This window comes from Silene latifolia, chromosome Y (genome assembly GCF_048544455.1).
Source record: "Silene latifolia isolate original U9 population chromosome Y, ASM4854445v1, whole genome shotgun sequence".
NCBI lineage: Eukaryota > Viridiplantae > Streptophyta > Magnoliopsida > Caryophyllales > Caryophyllaceae > Silene > Silene latifolia.
Window position 1 is genome coordinate 89,688,913 of NC_133538.1, and position 22,993 is coordinate 89,711,905.

General features: G+C 37.7%; 1 protein-coding gene and 1 non-coding gene across 2 annotated transcripts; one reads left to right on the forward strand and one right to left on the reverse strand.

The window, feature by feature from the left end:
* The first annotated feature begins 552 nt into the window (after nucleotides 1–552).
* LOC141628505 (uncharacterized) lies at nucleotides 553–4,775 on the forward strand. The gene is made up of 5 exons (XM_074441640.1): nucleotides 553–648; nucleotides 973–1,208; nucleotides 2,110–2,192; nucleotides 2,727–2,801; nucleotides 4,318–4,775. Exons 1-5 carry the CDS (start codon nucleotides 553–555, stop codon nucleotides 4,359–4,361), a joined length of 534 nt encoding a protein of 177 aa, XP_074297741.1. The 3' UTR covers nucleotides 4,362–4,775.
* A 2,568-nt stretch (nucleotides 4,776–7,343) lies between these two features.
* Nucleotides 7,344–7,450, reverse strand: LOC141634699 (small nucleolar RNA R71). The gene has a single exon (XR_012539424.1). It is a non-coding gene; the product is annotated as a small nucleolar RNA R71 (small nucleolar RNA).
* Between the last annotated feature and the right edge of the window lie 15,543 nt (nucleotides 7,451–22,993).

A 22,993-nucleotide genomic window follows, 5' to 3' on the forward strand; every position in this document is an offset into this window, starting at 1 on the left:
AATGCGTGACAAAATTCCTCTTCCCATACCGCTTCATCATCCGCACAACATTCTTCCACTGTAGAAAAAAAAATCCGTAGCCTTTTATCATAAATAACACCTTAATATTAACAATCAAATTTTATTCAAACTTTAGTGCGCTAATATGTAACTCTAGAATACTAAATATGTAACTTCCACGAATTAGTTAACCCACCAAAAAAAGGGTTTTGTTATAGCTTAAACTCAATTTTTATAAACAGCCTGCACCAAAAACTCAATATTTACAATAATTACGTCGCTATTTCTCCACAAAATTAATAACTTAACAAGCAACTCATGAAATTTTCATCTTCTACCTATTCACCTTCTACTACTCCTCTTAAAAAATGACAACAAAAGAAAAAAAAAAGTTGAAGAACAATTTACTTACTATTATTTACTTCCACAATCTGCATATCATTCATGTTTAATGTCGACATTGAAAAATATGGTGATGAGTAACAATAAACGTGTAAGAGTTTGATTTTTTGTTTCTTTAACAACCATGCAAAACACTTTACAAAGGGGAAGATGAATCACCCAAAAAAATGGCAACAAGGAGAAGATGAATACGAAAAAAATTTGAATAATGAAGGTGCAATAGAAGGTGAAAGTTTTACAGAGAATGTAGGCTTCAAAAAACGTGAACAAAACTGTAATTATGATTGATGTTTTGTTGGAAACCAAAAGACCTATTAATTACAAGTAATCACACGTTTATTTTTTTCCTAATTAATGATTAGCTTTTGTCCATCTAATCTCCACCACCCATTTCTTTTAATCCTATAGTTAATAGTGGGACTTATGGACTCAACCAAAACTAAGGACTCATATATATATATATATATATATATATATATATATATATATATATATATATATATATATATATATATATATATATATATATATATATATATATATATATATTATTTATTTATTTATTCATAGGGTGGGGTCAGGTGCGAACGGTGCGAACCGTACGAACTCACTCAAAAACACCCCTGTATTGCACAATACCAAACTCAACCCAGACTTCTTTCTTTGTCATTCTTATTTGCCACTACCACCACACCTGACTTCCCTCTCCCTCATCCAGTACCATCACCACCACCACCAAACGTCAGAGGTGGTGCTATCCGCAGACGACGAGTGACGAGCCTTCATCAGCACTACAAGCTTATTAGGTAAGTCCTCTCAAATTTTTTTCCCCAATTTCCCCCAAACCCTAATTTCCTATTTTTTTCCCCAATTGTTGATACCATCACAGGATTGTTGCATGGTTTGTCTGTACTGTATCAGATCTTTTTTGTTTTCAGTTTAGGGTTTCTCTTTAATTATTTGGGACTGATTTTTTGGCATCCTTTTGGGTTGTATGTATCAATGTATGCTTTGTGCCTTTGTTCATCATTTTCTTTGTAATGCTATGGTGAAAAAATTTGGGTTTGTTTGTCTTTATATTTTCGAAAATGAAAATGTGGTAGGAAATGAGCCCATCTAACTTGCTAATCAGATCACTATTGCCACCTCTTTAGGACTTTAGAAGTAATGGAGTATCTATATCGTATGCAAATTTCTCAGATAAAGCAGTAAAAAAAGGATATATATGGTGTTGAATTGTTTACAGAATAACAGTGCGACTGACTAGGTGCGGTAAAAACGCAGAAAATAAGTGTGAAAAAAGAGCAGGGCTGGAGGAGATAAAAACAATCAAAAAACAGAAGAGTTTAGCCAAGCTCACTGTCTGACTGTCACTCTCACTCTCAGATTTGCGTTTATATGGTTTACTTATTCACTTGATTCCCACTTACTCAACCTTTTCACCATTTACTTATCCCTCTTTACTCGGGTTTGCATTTTTTTCCTTCATTTACTACAAAGCATAGATCTTTCATTGTATTTCAATGGGTTACCACTGAAATCATGATTTATTGTAATCACTTTTAGTTCATTTTCCTTGTTTCTGCAAAACCCAATCTTGAATGATTATTCATTCATTTAACATTTATTTATGTTGGACATGCCCTATTTCTTTTACCGGGATTTACGCTTTACCAACTTATGGTAATTTTATGTCAATTGTTTCAGTGCATTGAGAGAATGGATGGAGGTATCTGAAGAAGCTAAGCAACGTGCAACATCTCTGCCCATTTTGCTCTGCCACGGTTCATGTATTAATATTTCTTTCTCTCTGATACATTCTTCTTTGCTACATTTCGAAAACCATTTATATTTCCGGTCGTTTCTTCTTGTAATGAGGTTGTTTGACTTGTTTCGATTCTGTTGGATCTAAATACTCACTTCCGTGTCTTGGGAATATGATGGAATATAGGGAATCCCTCATTGAACTTGCTGCCCTGCCCTTCTTATATTGTAAACTAGTTCCCGGTTCATGCAATTCTTAACCTGATTTTCAAGTATTGCTAATGAATCAGTCGGCGAATCAGCCTTTACCACTTGTATAAGTCTTTACCACTAGGCCTTTCATTTTCCATTCAAGTATGATATATTTGCAGAAAATATGTTGAAAGATATGAACAAACCTGAAAGAAACCGAAGTGCTGAGAAGCCTGCACAATCTGATAAGGCACGAGCATGACTGTTATTACGAACATCGAAATTGAAAATTAGGTTGCATATCATGCTATGAACTATGGAGTACTATTGCAGGCTCATAGCCTTTAATTCATTTTTTTCACTTGCAGCAAGTAAAGATTACCAAGCAACAACTTTGAGTGATCGCCTTCGCTGTATGCAGGGACTATGGATGGGTATCATAGGTGGGCTGTGCATCCCCTTTGTTGTTCATTTTATTTTATTTTTTCATAATTTTTCTTGTAAATTTTGATGATTAAGTTGTTTGATGCATATAATACTGAGATGGGTAAACGATCATTCAAATTCGCACAACCACTTAATATGTTTTTCCTTTAGTTTTGATTCATAATTGATAATTTGAGTCTTGGAAGTCTTATTATTGATTGATTGTTATTTGGTAGTAGTATGCTTGAATTGTGTTTGCTTAATTGGTTATAGTTGTATCACACTCGTTGCGGAAAGTAACTGTATCAGACACCATGTCGTGTACGACACTTACAGCCGAGTCAGGATAATGTATTACGGAGTATGAATTTATAAATTAGATAGAGTGATTTCCATGATAGCGAATTTTGGAGTACTAGTTTTAAGACTCTTGATTCATGTCAAAATTGGGACCTTTTTTTGCCTTTATTGATAATGTCCAGCAACAACATTGCCCAAGGGCCCCGGCTGGCCGGCTGCCTGTAAATTGCGGATAAGGGTGAGTCGAATGTACAGAACTTTAGCCATGCTATTGCTGTCATGTGTCTCATGTCTTAGCAACACAAAAAGGGTGTTTCCAAATATAAAAATTCTAGTTAAGTGGTTTGTAGTTTTGTACTTAATGATAAAGCCTCATGATTTGGTGATAATTGTTAGTTGCCTTATAAATACTAAGTTGGAAGAAAAATATTGTACATAATGAGGAATACAAATTCTGTCTAGTTAACTGAATTTTGGGGAAGTAAGGATATGAGGAATTGATGACTAGATAGTTGTACATAGGTCGGGGGCAAATGCGACTTTAAATCTTTTCGACAGTACAAAAACTTGTATGAGATCATTTGTAGTGTTACTCTGTTAGACAGGTGAGATATTTGGTCGGCAAATTGTGTGATCGTATTTTAAAGGAGTGTATCTAGCGTGCTAGAGATGTGTATCTAACAAGGTAAAGGAGTGTGTGTAGCAAAGTAAAAGAGTGTATCTAGTTTGTCAGAGATGTGTATCTCACAAGGTAAAAGAGTGTATCTAACTTGTCAGAGTTGTGTATCTTACAAGATAAAAGAGTGTATCTAGCATGTCATAGATGTGTATCTAACAATCTAAAGGAGTGTATCTAGCATGGCAAATATGTGTATCTAGTAAGATAAAGGAGTGTATATATAAACATTGCATGTTGAGACAAATTAAACTGAGGCTTATATAATCTTATTGTGGTTGATAATTTTCATGATGGAGGAAGTATTGGACTAAGGCAATCTGGTCTCCTGGTGTTAGACACTGATTATAAACTTAATCTGGGCCATAACCTGTTCAGCATTCCTCATCTCTTTACCAGAGTACACCCTAGCATCCCTTTCTACCCAAATGGAATACACTGATTATTTCGTGCACGAATCTTGTTGCTTAGCTTATAAATATTGCATGTTGAGACAAATTAAACTAATTTTTTCTGCGGTTATAAATCATAATTCTGAATTGCTTGCACTACTCCAGATAACAGTTGGATTCACCATCTTCCGGAAGGAGACGATTTCTAACTTGAACATCTAAGAGATAGCATCAGAAGAGTAGAATGAAGTTATCCTTTGTGGTACAATCCTACAACTAGAGTTGACTTGCAAACTGTCTTGTAAAGTTCACAATATGTTCATGTAATAACCTCTCGTGACCATTTTTTAGTATACATGATTTAGAAGTGACAAAAAAGAGGTTTTTGGAAAGATTAGCGAAGGGAACGCTCTGAATGAATTGATTGTTTTGGTTGAATTGATTGTTTCGGAAACCATTTCGACAAACTAGTAACAATACTTGGTAGTTAGGTGCTTGAGCAACGTAAGGAAATACGAAGAAGTACAACGATATAACTTATTGTTGGGATGATTTTCTGCGATAAAGCCCTTAAACAGTTCAATAATATGACAAGGTTGAAATTATTCATGCGTCAGATCATACTTATTTCACATTTTAACCATATATTACTAGACATTGAAACACAGGTTCATACCAAATTAAATTCATTGGAGAAAAAGAAGAGCAAACAAGTTCATAGAATAGAATCTTAAACACAGTGTGATGTGACCATAATTGGCGCATATTTAGCCCCCGAATTAGCCTTGTTTCCATGCTTTTTAGTACTTATTTGAGTCATTTCTTATCTTTAGTTCTTTGTTTTGCATATTCTTTGAGATTTTGATCCCTTGGTAGGAAAGGAGTAAGAATCTTGCATTTTCATGGCAAAACAAGACTAAATTGATCGAATCCAATGACCAAGCATCAAGGAGATACAAGATTAGAAGGCCTTTGTACATACCATAGTAGAAGAGCAATGTTGAGGAAAGATCCTTGAGTCCCCAAGGAAATCCCCAAGGAATTTATGAAGAAAAGGGAAGAAAAAGAAGAAGTTACTATGTTTGATCGACAATCCGAAGCGGATTGCCGCAATCCGTCCGTCCCCGCATAATCCGAGCGTCCCTTGCCGAATCCGCTCGATTCCCCTCAACAATCCGTCCGGATTCCTAGAATCCGCTCGATTCCATCGCCAAATCCGGCCGTCCCGACCTTATTCCGCCCGGATTTCTTCACAAAGACGGATTGCCTTCTTCAAGCTACGAAAAGAGAAGCCCTTCTCTCGGAAAATACCGGGTCCTCCTTGCTCAACTTAAAAAGTGTAATTACTAGTTTAGCCCTTAGTTAACCCTAATGCATCCTCCCTAATTTTCACTATAAATACCCCATTAGGCTAATTAGAGGAGCATGTTCTTCTTATCAATAATTAGTGTAGTTAATATCAATCAAAACTCTCTTCAATATTGTAATCAAGTATTAATCAAGTTTTAATCCAAGTTTTAGTTCTTTAATCTCTCTTTTGTTCATCCTTTATTTGGGGTAATTGAAGATTATTTGGGTTATTATTGGGAGATTGACAACCTCTCAATCTAGCATTCAAGTACTTCTATTATTCTTGCTTTATTATTGGAATCATTAGTAGGTATAATCTCTTAATCCCTTTTTAATTATTGTTAATTACTTTCATTTATTCATCATGTTTCATATTGTTAGTATGATTGACAACCTTGCTAGCATGATCAACATGATAATGAGTGAGTAGTCTCTTAGCTAGGGTTAATGGGTGATTAGGGAAACCAACATGGGGAATGATTCATGCTTAAATTAATATGCTTTCATGCTTTATTTGCTTGCTTGTTTTGATCTCAACTCATGCACATGTTATACTTGATGAAATGCTAAGCCTATGAATCCTTGCATTTACTATCATCTCCTATCTTTTCAATGAGACTTGTAAGACATAACCCAACTCGAGTCTCATTAGACCATGCATGTTGTTGAGTAGGGAAGATTAAGTCGACTTGTAGGTGTTGTACAATCTAATCGATTCGGACCCAAACTTTCCTAGGATCGTAAGATATAACCCAACTCAATCCATCACAACAATAATTGCTTGCTTATAATTTGAGAACATGTTTGTATGATCATATCCCATGATTCCCCTATGATCCCATGACACCCTAGTGCCTTTAATCAATTGCTTACACCCCTTTTTATTCATCTTGCTTGTTTATTTTCATTGTTATTCTAGTTTAGTAACCTTCTACATCAACCCAATTTGTGACACCCCTTAGACACCGCTAGTTACAATAGAAATCTCATTTCAACTTCCGTCCCTTGGGATCCGACCTTTACTTGCCTCTTTACTAATTGTAGAGTTGCTTGTTAAGCTATAAATTGTGTTTTGATTCGACCGTGACCAACGACCACATCTATTTATTTGTGAATACGAAACGGACCGATCAAAAATGGCGCCGTTGCGGTGCGGTGTTTGTTTGACTTAGATTTCTTCTTATTGTTATTAGTTGTGTCTTTCTTCACCTTGAGGAAGTAACACTCCTCAAGGTTTGTTCTAATTGTTTTTGAGTTGTTTGATATTTTGCATGTCTAGAAGGTTACAAAGTGATTTGTTACCTTTTGACCGTGAAATCGAAAGAACCTTGACGAACAATAGGAGACTTGTTAGGAGGAATTTGAGAGGTGTTGGTGAAGTTGTTCAACCCACTAGTGAGTTTGTCAATCCTTTCGCAATAGAAGGAGAAGAAAACCCATTACACAATACCCCACAAAATCCACCTACAATGCCAAAATTCTCGTCACACTCCGTACCCACCGAGGATAATCTACCAAATGGTACTCCTACACCGCAACATCTCACCGGAAATTTTATTGCCAAGTCCGCCTTCATCCAACTAGTTGAGAGGAGCCAATTTGGGGGGATGCCTAGTGAGGATCCTCATTCTCATATGGAAACCTTTTGCGATTATTGTGATGCTATCTCTCAAACGGGCGTGACTCAAGACCAAATTAGATGGGTCTTATTTCCTTTTTCCTTAATCGGCACCGCAAGGCAATGGTTGAAGGGCCTTGATAAGGCCACCCTTGGAATAGATTCTTGGAAGAAGATGGCTCTAGCTTTCTACAAAAAATTCTACCCACCGGAAAAGACCAACATGCTAAGAGCTCAAATTACGGGTTTTAAGCAAAGGGATGAAGAGTCTTTGTATGAAGCTTGGGAGCGGTTTAAAGGTATTTGTCGCTCATGTCCTCACCATGGACTTAGCGAATGGTTTTTGGTGCAACAATTTTGGAATGGTTTATATGAAGATTCTAGGAACATTCTCAATATGGGATCAAATGGAATGTTCACCGAATTTGATGACAATCAAACATGGAACAAGATTGAGGAAATGGCGGTCCATAACTCACAATATAGTAGACCTCGCAAGGCTACTAGAGGAGGAAAGCATGAAGTGGACTCCGTTACTCAATTGGGTGCTCAACTTAGTGCTCACATTGACACAATCAACTTGAAGTTTGAACAAGCTATGGCTAGACTTGAGGAAAACTCAAAATCATCGAAGCATCATGTCAATGCCATGACGGCATCCTCATCAATCCCATGTGGGATATGTGAGAATTGTGGAACTTTGGGTCATGACCCAAGTGAGTGTAGGGGAACAACCGAACAAGTTAATGCTTTCCAAGCTTACAAGAGTGGTACCCCTTATTCCAATTTTTACAATGAGAACACCAAGTTCCATCCAAATCTCCCATACAAAAGCCAAAATGTTCAAAACCCTCAAACAACATACACTCCACCACCCATGAGAAACCAAAATCAAAGACCCTTTTACAATCAAAACCAAGGTTACCAAAATCAAAATCCATACAATCACCAAAATGACCAAGGTTTTGATGTCCAAAAAGCGGTCCTCCAAATGCAAAAGAATCAACAAGAATTTTTCACCCAAATGCAAAAAGATAGCCAAGCAAAGGAAACCACCATCAACAACATTCTAGCTCACACCAAGATGTTGGAAACACAATTGACTCAACTAGCATCTTCAAGCTCACAAAGACAAAAGGGGCAATTACCACCTCAAAGTAATCCCCCTAGACATGAAACGGTTAGTGCCATTCACTTGAGAAGTGGTACAAGGTATGAAGCACCAAAGAAGCAAGTTGAGGATGAAGTTGTGGAATCTAGTGAAAAGGAAGAAATTGTGCAAAACTCCAAAGATGGAGAATCAACAAAAGAAGAAAGTTCAAAGAAAAGTGAAGACAAGGCCAAAGAGAAGGAGCCCATTATGATTAGACTTCCTTTTCCAAGTCGTCAAGCCAAGCCCAAATTTGATGATCAACTTGGAAAGTTCATGGAAATTGTGAAGAATTTAGAAGTCTCAATTCCTTTCACGGAATTAATCAATCACGTTCCGGCCTATGCGAAGTATATGAAAGATATCCTCACAAAGAAGAAGTCGATCCGGAAACTTGAGACTATCGCCTTCACTAAGGTGAGTAGTGCAATACTTCAAGGGAGTTCACCTCCAAAGTTAAAGGATCCGGGAAGCTTCTCAATACCATGTACCATTGGCGACACAACGATCAACAAAGCCTTATGTGATCTAGGGGCTAGTGTGAGTGTCATGCCGTACTCGGTAAATAAAAGGTTGGGGATGGGAGAGCTTAAATGCACCAACATCACACTCCAAATGGCCGATAGATCGACGAAGACACCGTTAGGGATATGGGAAGATGTCCCCGTGCGAATTGGGAAGTTTTTCATCCCGGTGGACTTTGTCATTGTTGATATGGAGGAAGATTCCAACATTCCAATCATCCTAGGAAGACCTTTTCCTACACACCGCCGGTCAAGGTGATTGATGTGAAACATGGAGAGCTCACTCTAGAAGTGGGAGATGAAAGCATAACTTTTAATCTTGACAAGACTATGAGAGCTCCTCGTTTGCATGAGCCGTGTTTCATGATTGATCATTATAGCCGAAAAGATGAAAGGAAGAAATCGGAACTCCAATGGAGGAAGAAAGTTGAAGATGCTCCATTCAAAGAGCAAGTGAATTATGACAAGGAGAGCTTGCAAAGCTCATCAAAATCAACCAAGGAAGAAGTGAATGGCCTCATTGGCCAAGAGAAGAAATTGGGAGAGTTGTCTCCATCTAAGCAAGAGATTTTCAATGATCAACTCAATGAAGTTTGTGGTCTTTGGGACGACGAGTTTGAAGGGATTTTTAATCCCTACATTGGGCATGCCATCGATCATGATCAACAACAAGGGCCACGGTCTATTGAGGACCTCTACCATAATAATGAACAAGCTTTTGATTACTTTTTCAAGGTGTTGAGCAACATCAACAACACCTTGAACATGCCCCCTGACATCTCATCAAGAATGAGAGTTTGGTGGAGTCCTTCCTAAACCACCACTTGTAAATATTTCTAACTCCCTAACTTACATTTCAATTCTTGTATTGCATTTTTGTCATCTTTGGATTTTTATTTACTTTGATCAAAATAATTGTCATGAAAGAGAGAAGTGAGGGAGGGACTAACAATTTCAATTGATGTGTAGTGCTTTACCTTAGTGTGGGGATGGCAATTGCCTAGGCTATTCATGCCTTAGTAGTGCCCCCACAAAGAAGAACACAAGACTTGAAAGAAACAATGGAAGAATGATAAAGGGAAAGCGCTGTGCACGGGTGGAACTGAATCCGTGTACACAGAGGACGAATCCGAGCGGATTCCCAAGAATCCGCCCGTCTTATGCAATCCGAGCGTCCCGCAAAAAGACGCCCGTCCCGAATCGAGCTGAATTTTGAAATTTTCTTGATCGTTAAAGAATCCGAGCGGATTCTTGAAAATCCGCCCGTCTGCCGAAATCCGTCCGTCTCGGGAAAAGACGCCCGTCTTTGCAAATGAGAAAAACAAGCAAATTTCTTCGGACAAAATCCGTCCGTCTTTGGAGAAATCCGCCCGTCCCAGTGTTCAAGAAAATCCGAGCGGATTGTACCAAATCCGCCCGTCTTTAGGCGAGCTTTTGCAAAGGTAGAAGAAGCAGAATCCGCACGGATTGAGCCTAATCCGCACGGATTGCCCCCAGCTTTGAAATTTTCGACCTCTTTAAAACCCCTCCCACCTTCATTCATTCATTCATTCATTCATAAACACTACCCACAACATCAAAACCCTCATCCCCTCCATCATAAAAACAAAAACCCTCAACAACATTCAACAAAAACAAATCAAACCACCCTTCCAACAACAAATTAATCACTCCTTCTTCAACAAAAACCAAAACCAAGAACAAAATCTTCAACCTTTGAGTCGATTTTTGTTTTCATAAAGGCAAAGCCTTTCACCTTCAAATCGATTTGGGCATCCTACAAATTGAAGATTTTTCACTCTTTTCTTGGTTAAGCTCATCAATGGCAAGGACTAAGGGTGCAACAAAGGCAACAAAGGCACCAAAGGCTAAGGCACTCTCACAAAGGCAAAAGGCTCTTCAAACAAAGAAAGCTTTGGCTATGGTGGTGGCAACACCAAACTTGGAAGTGTAACAACAACAACAACAACCTTCTATGGGACCATCAACACCTTCTACTCCGGTAATTAATCAACTTTTGCATTATCCGGAGGTAACTTTTATTTCCGATACCCATAGAAATACCTTTGTCAAGTTTGCTATGAAATCTATTCAATCCACCAAATTCATATGTAAAGATGCCTTGGAAAAATTGGGTGTTCTTGAACAAACAAAAGCCTTTTTCAAAGCCATGGGGTTGGAGAAATTGTTTGAAACAAAGGAATTGACATACCCCTCCCTTGTCTTGGAATTCTTAAGTTCTTTAAAAGTCACCAAAGTTGAGAATAGAGAAAATCTCGAGTTTCATCTAGCTAATGTTAGTAGACGCATTACCTTTACGGAATTGGGTGAAATTTTGGGTCTTAGTGATGAATCAAGTTATCTTAAGCATTATGGAAAGTATGACCCCGAGCCTCTTTGGGAGGCAATCTCCGGGAAGAAATTTGAGGATTTTCATGCATGTCGTGCTCTTTTGGTCCATCATCCGGGCATAAGAGTATGGCACAAGGTTGTGGGAAATACCATAATTGCTAGGAAAGACACCAATCATTTCACAAGACTTGACTTTATTCTCCTTGAATCGGCTTTGAATATCGGAAGAATTCATACCAAGCCTTACAATTCTTTGAGGCTCTTGGTAGAAAGATGGCTTAATGTTGATAATGGGAAGAAGGGCACAACCGTTATTGTCAATGGCGGCCTAGTCACACTCCTAGCCAAGCACTTTGATCCTAATTTCAATGAGGATAAGAAGTACAAAGCAAAGGAAGGTGGCCATCTTATTGATATGCATATTATGATTCACAAGTTCAAGTGGGTTGCTCATAACCCCCTTGACACTAAATATGGATGGTTAACTAGTGAAGCTAGATCGTTCACCTTGCCCTCGAAGATTTGTCGCCTAAGCGTCCACCGGACCAATTATCTACTTACCCTTTCCGAAGAAGCCGAGTATATCATTCAACAACAAAAGGGTGATCTTGAAGCTCCCTCCTCTTCCATTGTCATACCACCTTACCCCTTTGAGTATGAAGAGTTCAAACCGGAAGGAATTGAAATTGGGAAAGACTATGTGACTCTCCTCATGCAAGCAATGTACAAGCAAGCCCATGAAGATCGGAAAAATGCGTATTTGGCTCAATATCCACCCCTCCTACATCTAGCTAGGCAAGGACTCCTTGATCCATCTTGTCCTTTGCCTAGTTGGGCGGATAGAGAAGTCTTATTTCCGGGTGCATCTAGGGACGTGGTGGGAGACAATGAGGTTGTTGGAAATGATGAAGAAGTTGATGATAATATTGAGGAAGAGGCAAGTGAAGAAGAAAGGGATGGTGAAGAGGAAGATGAGGAAGAAAGTGAAGAAGCAAATGACAAGGAAAGTGGCAATGTGACCACTTCTCATGAGGGAAGTGGTGATGATGATAGCATGATGGAAGACTAGCAAGCCTTGGAGACTCCTACACTCCCATGGTTTGTGTCTTGTCTCTTTGTATTTTATTTCATTTTGATCATTGTTGGAGTAGTCCTCGCAACATCAAAGGACTCACACCTCGGTACCATTGAGGTGTTCTTATTTTATTGTTCCCATTTGTAAAATCCAAAATGACAAACTAGTTTCATGCATAAGCATAGTATATGCATGAACTATACCCATCCTTGAACATTAGCAATAGTGTCTCACTCGGTTTGGGGAAGTTAATGCATACGCAACGGGAGGTAATCTAAATTATCATCTCCGTCATAACAAAAACCATGCATCATGTAGTGTAACTTAGTGTACAATTGCATTTAGTGTAGAAATCATGCATCATCTTTGCATAATTTCCACCATTTTGGCCATTGAGGACAATGCCCATATTAGTGTGGGGATGGGAATTCTAACATTTAACTATTATTTCAAAAATCATAAAAATTGAAAAAAATTGAAAACCCAAAAACAAGTTCATTTCCTTTGTACATATTGTTTTGTATATATTGTGTTTGTTTTATCCTTGTTCACATTGATTGACTACGCCACATCCGAGACATGAGGATATTGAAGACCGCATGGTATGATCTTTCCAATCTCCTTTTTCCTCTTTATGTTAATGACTATGTGGCTTCATTTTGATTGATGCGGTACAACAATGTGAACTTAGGACTTGCATTTAGATTGTTTGTCATATTAGTTGGTAGAATCATATGCATTAGGATGTTTATATGGTAGTTGCATCATGGCATGTAGTTTGCATGTTAGAAAATTTTGCGAAACCATCTACTTGGGAAGCTTGACAAGTGTATATAGGCCCTAGTAGATGCTTTTTCTTCTTAAGACTTTGCTTGTTAGAATACTTGTAAAACACCCTAGGATGTGTCATGCTAGTATCCTTTGACCCATGGTTTAAGGCCGAGTCAAGAGTACCTTGTGGTGTGATAACTCCTTGGCTACCGTTTATTCCAAGGTGACCCTTGAAACCATGCATACAACCATCATCCATGTTCTACCACATTTTTGTCATCAAAGGAATGGGCACAAAAAGAAATCAATTTGAGTTCAATGAAATGAAAAGTGAAAGAAAGTTTGCAAAAATGCATCAAATGAAAAGAGGAGCAAAAATAGAACTCCTAAGCTTCAAATACAAGGCACCCTAGTTACTAATTGGGGTGACTTTGAAAATGTTCAAAAGAAAATGCAAAAAGTTGAAAGTTGTCAAGTGTTGAAATGCCAAAAATCAAAAGAAATGGCAAAAAGAAAGTGTTCTCAAATGTTATATGCCACAAGAAATTGGGGGGAAAAACAAAAACAAAAGCAAACTCCCAAAATGAAACTCAAATACTATCGATCCCTTTATCCATCATATCCATTTTTGTGCATGGTAGAGAGGGGACGACCCTTCTTCTTGTCTAGGCAAGAGGGGGAATTCCGCGATCCTCCAGTGTTTCTAACGCCATAGGGAGTCTACTCTTGACAAAAGCATTTAACGATTGAGGACAAAGGTACCCTAGCTTGACACATTTTGGAGGTGATTTATTGGTATCCTTCTAGGCTTAGTAGTTTGAACAAATTGCATCTATGAAGGATTGTGTACCCTTGAATTGCTTCCCTTGTAGATAATTTCCGCCACTTAGATGAGGAAAGTGGCTATTCTTTTGTAGATGCATCCATTATGTGTTTTTGTGTGCTTTAATGTTTGGATGTGTCGCCATTTTGGCAAGACCCACCTTGCCTTGCAAAAAGCCATCCTACCTCATGGTTGTCTTGTTGTGAGTTGAAGGGGCGGAGTGAGACCCGCTAATTGTCTCATATCGGCTATATTATTAGGATAGGTTAGTATTGGTCCTAGTCTTTGTCACCTCTTTACTCGGGACGAGCAAAGGTTCGATTTGGGGATATTTGATGTGACCATAATTGGCGCATATTTAGCCCCCGAATTAGCCTTGTTTCCATGCTTTTTAGTGCTTATTTGGGTCATTTCTTATCTTTAGATCTTTGTTTTGCATATTCTTTGAGATTTTGATCCCTTGGTAGGAAAGGAGTAAGAATCTTGCATTTTCATGGCAAAACAAGACTAAATTGATCGAATCCAATGACCAAGCATCAAGGAGAGACAAGATTAGAAGGCCTTTGTACATACCATAGTAGAAGAGCAATGTTGAGGAAAGATCCTTGAGTCCCCAAGGAAATCCCCAAGGAATTTATGAAGAAAAGGGAAGAAAAAGAAGAAGTTACTATGCTGACTGACAATCCGAGCGGATTGCCAGCAATCCGTCCGTCCTGCACAATCCGAGCGTCTCTTGCGTAATCCGCTCGGATTCCCCTCAACAATCCGTCCGGATTCCCTTAATCCGCTGGATTCCATCGCCTAAATCCGGCCGTCCCGACCTTATTCCGCCCGGATTTCTTCACAAAGACGGATTGCCTTCTTCAAGCTACGAAAAGAGAAGCCCTTCTCTCAGAAAATACCGAGTCCTCCTTGCTCAACTTAAAAAGTGTAATTACTAGTTTAGCCCTTAGTTAACCCTAATGCATCCTCCCTAATTTTCACTATAAATACCCATTAGGCTAATTAGAGGAGCATGTTCTTCTTAAAAATAATTAGTGTAGTTAATATCAATCAAAACTCTCTTCAATATTGTAATCAAGTATTAATCAAGTTTTAATCCAAGTTTTAGTTCTTTAATCTCTCTTTTGTTCATCCTTTATTTTGGGTAATTGAAGATTATTTGGGTTATTATTGGGAGATTGACAACCTCTCAATCTAGCATTCAAGTACTTCTATTGTTCTTGCTTTATTATTGGAATCATTAGTAGGTATAATCTCTTAATCCCTTTTTAATTATTGTTAATTACTTTCATTTATTCATCATGTTTCATATTGTTAGTATGATTGACAACCTTGCTAGCATGATCAACATGATAATGAGTGAGTAGTCTCTTAGCTAGGGTTAATGGGTGATTAGGGGAAACCAACATGGGGAATGATTCATGCTTAAATTAATATGCTTTCATGCTTTATTTGCTTGCTTGTTTTGATCTCAACTCATGCACATGTTATACTTGATGAAATGCTAAGCCTATGAATCCTTGCATTTACTATCATCTCCTATCTTTTCAATGAGACTTGTAAGACATAACCCAACTCGAGTCTCATTAGACCATGCATGTTATTGAGTAGGGAAGATTAAGTCGACTTGTAGGTGTTGTACAATCTAATCGATTCGGCTCCGGGACCCAAACTTTCCTAGGATCGTAAGATATAACCCAACTCAATCCATCACAACAATAATTGCTTGCTTATAATTTGAGAACATGTTTGTATGATCATATCCCATGATTCCCCTATGATCCCATGACACCCTAGTGCCTTTAATCAATTGTTTACACCCCTTTTATTCATCTTGCTTGTTTATTTTCATTGTTATTCTAGTTTAGTAACCTTCTACATCAACCCAATTTGTGACACCCCTTAGACACCGCTAGTTACAATAGAAATCTCATTTCAACTCCCGTCCCTTGGGATCCGACCTTTACTTGCCTCTTTACTAATTGTAGAGTTGCTTGTTAAGCTATAAATTGTGTTTTGATTCGACCGTGACCAACGACCACATCTAGTTATTTGTGAATACGAAACGGACCGATCACAGTGATTTATGTTCATAGACAAGGTACAACCGTAAAAGACGCATCAACTTGTTACTTAGAAATAACAATTTAGAAATAACAATTTAAAGGAATGTATGTAGCTTGTTATAGATGTGTATGTGGGAAGGTAAATGTGTGATACATTTCTTGCTTCATACATAACCATGAAAGATTGTTGGAGAAATTAAATAAAAAAAAGCAATTACCAAAGAGAGAAAAAAATTAATTAAAGAGAGAAATCATATATGCCAAAGTAGGCAAATTTTACGTCGAAAATGAAGTTATCCTATAAGCCTTAGATTCAATAATCATGTTTCTACAATTTTGGACATCTAGGTTGTTATATGCCTAGAGTCATAACTGTAATAAGAAAAATTGGCATCCCTTAAAATTATTTGACAAGAGTATAATTTAGAAATCAAAATCAAACTAGTAACCTGAGAACGTACAATCTTTTTGTCCAAAATGCAAATAGAAAGCCGTCAAAATTTCCCTGCATGTTCAAATGTTCAATTGCTCGTTTAAAAGGAGTTTATCTAACTAGTTAGAGGTAAGTATGTAGCAATTTATAGTAGTGTATCTAGCTAACTAAAGATATGTATCTAGAAACTTAATGGAGTGTATCTAGCTAACTACATATATATATCTAGAAACTTAACGGAGTGTATCTAGCTAGCTAGAGATATGTATCTATCAACTTAAACGAGCGTATCTAACATCCTAAACTTAGTTTTTGTATAAAACGAATCTATTAAATTACACATAATGACACATCTTTAATTAAATAATAGTTACCTGTTTTAATGTCATTTAAGCATCACAATGTACATCCATATCTAGCTCAGTTCACTCAATCCCAAATCTTTGTTTATTTTTTTTTTGCTAAATTAATAGAAAATGATGGATGCCCGTGATCACTTTCTTTAGTCCATGAAATTAGTTACTTAATTAATTTTAGTTAACATTGTTTATGGTTGTCATTATTGTTTTGATTTTTGATCCTGATTTTGACCGGTTGTAATGCACTTCACATATATGTCAACCTCCCATTTCTTATATACTTGGAACTAACGTTATGTACGTATTTGTAGGTCCTGAGACGTTAGCAAGACAGTTCCACGGGGATGAAGAAGGCATCATTGGACCGGTGTCGACCGCCACAATCGAACCCTGGCTTAGATACATATGGAATTACTACCTCAGATACATATGGAATTACTACCAAATACACATTGTATTGCTACCGGATACACAAATTATTGAATTTTGAACGGCCATCAATATGGTAAATGTTACAAATTCTAATAGTTATATAATCTCTGTTATGACTGAGATTTTGACTAAAACAATTGAGCAATTGAATATGTTTCAATACTCATAAATAATCTTCATAAATTTCCTATTGAAACTGTCATATTGTGATAGTATAAATGGTGGACTGATCTAAGCATAGAGCATCCAACAAGAACACAATAATCTAACACATAATCACATCAAAGCCACCGTCATTTGAGCTTTTGGAATTTGGAGTATGGACTACTTCCGGTGACTCTAGTAGCCATCGATATCGGGTTTTCGTGGACAGAAATCGGCACGTCGATCTTCATACCATTCCGCTATTAAGGTACGTATATTCTAACAAAGGTATCGTGAGTTTATCGTGTTACGGCTTTCATTCCAAATAACATGATTAAAATAAAATAAAAAAATCATTTTTTAATTATCATGTTATACGACAGCCCCTGATCAATTTTTTTTGTAAACTAATGACTCATATGTTGAATTCATAATAATGTTTACATACCAGTTTAATTCATATGTTGAATTTACAATAATAATTACAGCCCCCGCTTTGTTATTGACTCTATTTCGTAAATTGGACTCTTATCCGTATTCCGCCTTCGGTCTTCGAGATTATCGCTTATATCCTTAAGTCACGATCAGGCTTCGTGTGTGTCACGAACCGCCATTTGATAACGAACAGAGGGGCGTGTGTGTCACGCACCGGCACTGGTTCTGACGCGTTGAGGCGTAAGTCGCCTCAGATGTCTCCACTCTCGACCGGCGCCGATCTATGTGGTGGCGGCAGCGAATCTGATGAACCCATTTTTTTTATTGGGTATGAAATCAGAAAAATGGATAAAGATGGGTTCTTTATCTATTCCATTTCAAAGAAAAGGACAGGGAAGGAGTTTGAGTAAAGGGGTAGTTTTTTTTATATAATAAACGAGAAATTTGGAATACTTAGAGTTTTAAAAGCATGTCAGTGGGCCTTTACCTGGAACATTGTGAAATCAAATGTCAGTGGGTCTGTTTTTAGCAAGACGTTATTATTTTTTTTTTGGATTTTTTGTCAGAAACTACCTTTTATTTAGGGTCATTTGTGAACAACTACCTTTCATTTTATTTTTGGCTTTTAACTACCTTTCAATTCTTCATTTTGCGAAAGACTACCAAAAATCCACTTCCGGCGAAAAAAGTCAACTTTTCGGCGTTGACTTGCCATTTCATGTTGAATCTTACTCTTTACTTCGTAACCCTAATAATCGATGATAAAGATTTGATTAAACCCAACATTAATCACCCCAATTTGTCTATCTTTTACCCGAATCAAAGTCCTAATCGCCGAAACAAAAGCATCATTGATATTAATTTATATGGTAAGTAATTCTTCAACAATAAATAATGATCTATTATGGCCTTGTTCGCAAAATTAACTCCTAGTGTTAACTATTCGAAAATAATTATGGATTTACTCTTAGGATCACTTGTGTGCTACTATCTCATTAGTTTTCATATACCCATCATCTTACCATGAAGAGAGAAAGAAGGTACTTTAATATGACTTAGATGGACAATAGGTTGATGAATCATGAGTAGTCAAGGTTGTTAAATTGTAAGGGTGAAGGTGAAAGTGGTAGTAAAGGTGACGACGGAGATGGAGATGGTGATTGAGCTGGTTGAATAATGGTTATGCGTTGATATTGCTTTGAACAAACTTTTGATAAGGTGTTAGGCATGGAGAGAAGCTTTTTCGGATTTTGTTGGGTGAACAAAGGGATAAATATGGGTTATATGTGTGAAAAAAGGGAGAAAAGAGCAAGTCAACGCCGGAAAGTTGACTTTTTTTTTGCCGGAAGTGGATTTTTGGTAGTCTTTCGGAAAATGAAGAAATGAAAGGTAGTTGAAAGCCAAAAATAAAATGAAAGGTAGTTGTTCACAAATGACCATAAATAAAAGGTAGTTTTTGACAAAAAACCCTTTTTTCTTCTATGGAATTATTTACTGGCATTGTTTAATTATAAAGAACTCCTAGTAAGTGGGTCGGTTAACATTTCACTTCGCAATGTATTTGTTTTTTTTTATGTTTGTGGCCTATTGATTCGGAGTAACTGTATAACTGTGAACAATACTAATTTTACATAATAAGGTTTTGTAATTCAGTCGTTTAAATGTAAATTTGTTTTACATATCAGTTAAATGTCTAAGTGACATTATTATAATGCTAATGTGTTTAGCTTAAATCGTTTGTACGAATTTGTTTCGTAATAGTTTTATGAGAAAAAAATTAAGTTTATAGAGTTTTATTATTTACGTCATTTTGTGATGATTACTAGCATAGCGAAATTTTCGAACATATGACATGAATAATAAAAATCTTGGGGTAATTTAATTTTTTCGAACGTGCCTAATGTCCATTTGTTAATATATACTTGTAGATAGCTAAAAATATGGTTGGTGACTTGTCCACGACTGAAAAGCTAGATGGTACGAACTATGATATTTGGCGTAGGAAGATTCAGTATCTTCTTAATGAACGCGAGGTACTTGAAACCTTGACAACTACTGTGGCTAAGCCTCAAGAAACTGAAAAAACTGAGGATTTGGCTAAGTATAATGAAAACTTGAAAGCACATGATGAGTGGTTAAAAAAGGATCGTTCTGCACGCTTTACTATGTTGTTCTGCATGCACAATGATTTAATTGGTGAGTTTGAAATGTGTCCTACGGCCAAGGACATGTGGGACAAGCTTAAGATTTCATTTGGTCAAACTTCGGCAACGAGGCTCCGTGCCTTGAACCTGAAGTGGATGGATTATTCAATTGATCCTAAACACAATGTGACTGAACACTTACGTGTCATGAGTGCCATGATACGTGATCTGAAAGCTGCTGGGCGAGATGTGCCCGATGAGGAGCAAGTAGTGAATGTGCTTCGCTCTCTTCCCTCCGATACTGAGGAATGGAAGAATTTTAAGCTCCTCATGTCTCATAGTGAAAATATCAAGACTTTCACTGAACTTGCCAAACATGTGGAAATGGAGGTAGAGCATCAAAGGGCGCTCAAACCACCTACTGTTGCTGCTGGACTTGTTGTTCATAATAAGTTTAAGAACAACAAGGGTAAGAGGGGCAAGAAAGGGAGACGCCCCATAAAGCCTCTTGGACCACAAGATGGAATCCAAAAGCAACAAAAGGCAAAAGAGCCTAAAGAGGTCAATTTAGCACGTGTGAAGTGCTTCAATTGTGAGAAGAGAGGTCACTTTGCTCGAGAGTGTCCCGAGCCAAAGATGGTACCAATCTCCTCTAATGATCACGATTTACTTGTATGTTCCCATGCATTAGTTGCTAATTCTCGTCCTAATTGGATTGTAGATACGGGGGCGAGCAAGCACATAGTTCGTGACCGTGATGGTTTTATGGACTATCACCGTTTTCCGGTGGGTTCACAAACCGTCATGCTTGGGAACGGTAGTGAGGAAGATGTCCTTGGAACTGGTACCTATCAAATAAAGCTTCGTGGAAGCAATATGATGCTTCTACATGATGCCCTCTACGCACCTGGGGTGCGATGTTGCTTAGTTTCAGTAATTAGTTTATTGAAATTAGGATTTGTTTTCAATTTTAAAGAGAGTAGTTTGGAAATTCTGTATCATGGCGATGTATTTGGCCATGGTATTTTGAAAAATGCTTTCTTTGTACTAGACTTGGATGATATTTACGATAATTCATCTTATGCTTTTGTTTCTCATTTTGTTGTTGATTCAGAATCTGTTAAGTGGCATGCTAGACTTGGTCATATTGGCCAGGAAAGAATGAACAGACTAGCTAAAGATGGTCTTTTGGATCGGCTTACTAGGGTTAAGTTGCCCATATGTGAGCCTTGTCTAGCTGGTAAAGCAAGCAAAAATCCTTTTAGTAAGGCTTCAAGAGCTCTATATCCTTTAGAGCTAATCCATTCTGACATTTGTGGGCCTTTAAATATAAGGGCTCGTCATGGTGCTATATATTTCCTCACTTTTATTGATGACTATACACGTTTTGGTTATGTGTATTTGTTGTCTCGTCGTTATGAAGCACTTGATACGTTCAAGCGTTTTGTAGCGGAAGTTGAAAATCAATTGGATCGAAAAGTAAAGACTCTTCGAACCGATCGTGGTCGTGAATACCTTTCTGATATGTTCAAAGGGTTTTGTGAGGAAAAGGGTATACGTAGACAACTTACGATCCCTCATACTACACAACAAAATGGTGTTGCGGAGAGAAGGAATCGTAGCTTACTTGACATGGTTAGGTCCATGATGGCTCAAGCCAATCTACCAATTAGTTATTGGGGAGATGCGTTGCTTACGGCAGCGTACATTCTCAACCGTGTACCAAGTAAGAGTGTACCCCTCACGCCATATGAGTTGTGGTATGCGAGAAAGCCCTCTTTGGATCATTTACGTCCGTGGGGTTCGGCAGGCTATGTGCATAACCCGACCCATAAACATGGCAAGCTTGGTCCAAGAGCCACTAAAATGGTGTTCATTAGATATCCTGAGCATTCCAAGGGATATGTGATGTATGGTGAGCACCCAAATGGTGGCATGACTGAGATTGATTCTCGTAGTGTCGCTTTTCTTGAGAATGAGTTCCCAAGTATTGGTGAAATTAATAAAGATCTCGAGTTGTATGAGTTAAAACAACCATCTCTTGGTGAAGAGGGGGAATTTAGAACTCTCGAAGTCACCAGAGATGGTGAAGTCCCATCTAATGGTGTGAATGATGGGAATAGTCCCGTAATTCAAGAAGATGGAAATTTGCCTATTAGTGAAAATCCACTTGAAATTGAGGTAAGTCCTCAACCCTCAAGTGAAGAACATGAGATTAGTTCTCAAGTTCAAGATCCCATTTCTTTAGAAGATAGTGGGAGAGATATTTCACTTAATAGTATTGAACGTAAGAGTGAAAGAGGGAGAGTTCCTCGACGATATTTTGATATCGAGGAGCGAGCATTTCTTTGCGCTATTACAGAGATCGATGAGCCTACTTCTTTTAGGGAAGCTATGGATTCACCAAATAGTCAAGAGTGGATGAATTCTATGAAGGATGAGTTGGACACTATGACAAGGAATGGAGTTTGGGAACTTGTTGACCTTCCGCCTAAACGTAAGTCAATTGGAAACAAATGGGTTTTCAAAGTTAAACGTAAAGTGGATGGATCAATTGATAAATTCAAGGCCCGATTGGTGGCGAAAGGCTTTACCCAAATTGAGGGTATAGACTATGATGAGACATTTTCTCCTGTGGTGAGACTTGCCTCTATTCGCCTCCTGCTAGCCCTAGTTGCCCATTTGGACTTGGAGTTAATCCAAATGGACGTAAAGACTGCTTTCCTCAATGGGACGCTTGAGGAAGAGATCTATATGGATCAACCTATTGGGTTTGTCTCAAAAGGTGAAGATGGCAAAGTGTGTCGTCTTAAAAGATCCATATATGGTCTAAAGCAATCTTCTAGACGATGGTACTTTAGATTCCATGAGGCCATAACTGAGTTTGGTTTCTATATGGTAGATGAAGACCATTGTGTGTATGTCAATAAAACTGCAAAGGGGATTATGTTTCTCTCGTTGTATGTTGATGATATACTCCTAGCTGGTGACAACTTGGAGATGATTAATGCCGCTAAGCAGTGGCTATCCTCTGTCTTTGAGATGAAGGATATGGGTGAAGCTAGGTATGTCATAGGCGTGGAAATTATGAGAGATCGTTCTAAGAAACTTCTTGGTTTGTCTCAAGAGTCATATATTAAAAAAGTGTTAGAATGATTTAGA

What these genes read in the sequence shown, in the direction of transcription:
- LOC141628505 (XM_074441640.1), top strand. Translation starts at nt 553, where the DNA reads ATGAATCACCCAAAAAAATGGCAACAAGGAGAAGATGAATACGAAAAA. An exon ending in TTTGCTCTGCCACGGTTCAT is followed by an intron (nt 2,193 to 2,726) that starts GTATTAATATTT and finishes TTTCACTTGCAG; the next exon opens with CAAGTAAAGATTACCAAGCA. An exon ending in ACTATGGATGGGTATCATAG is followed by an intron (nt 2,802 to 4,317) that starts GTGGGCTGTGCA and finishes GCACTACTCCAG; the next exon opens with ATAACAGTTGGATTCACCAT.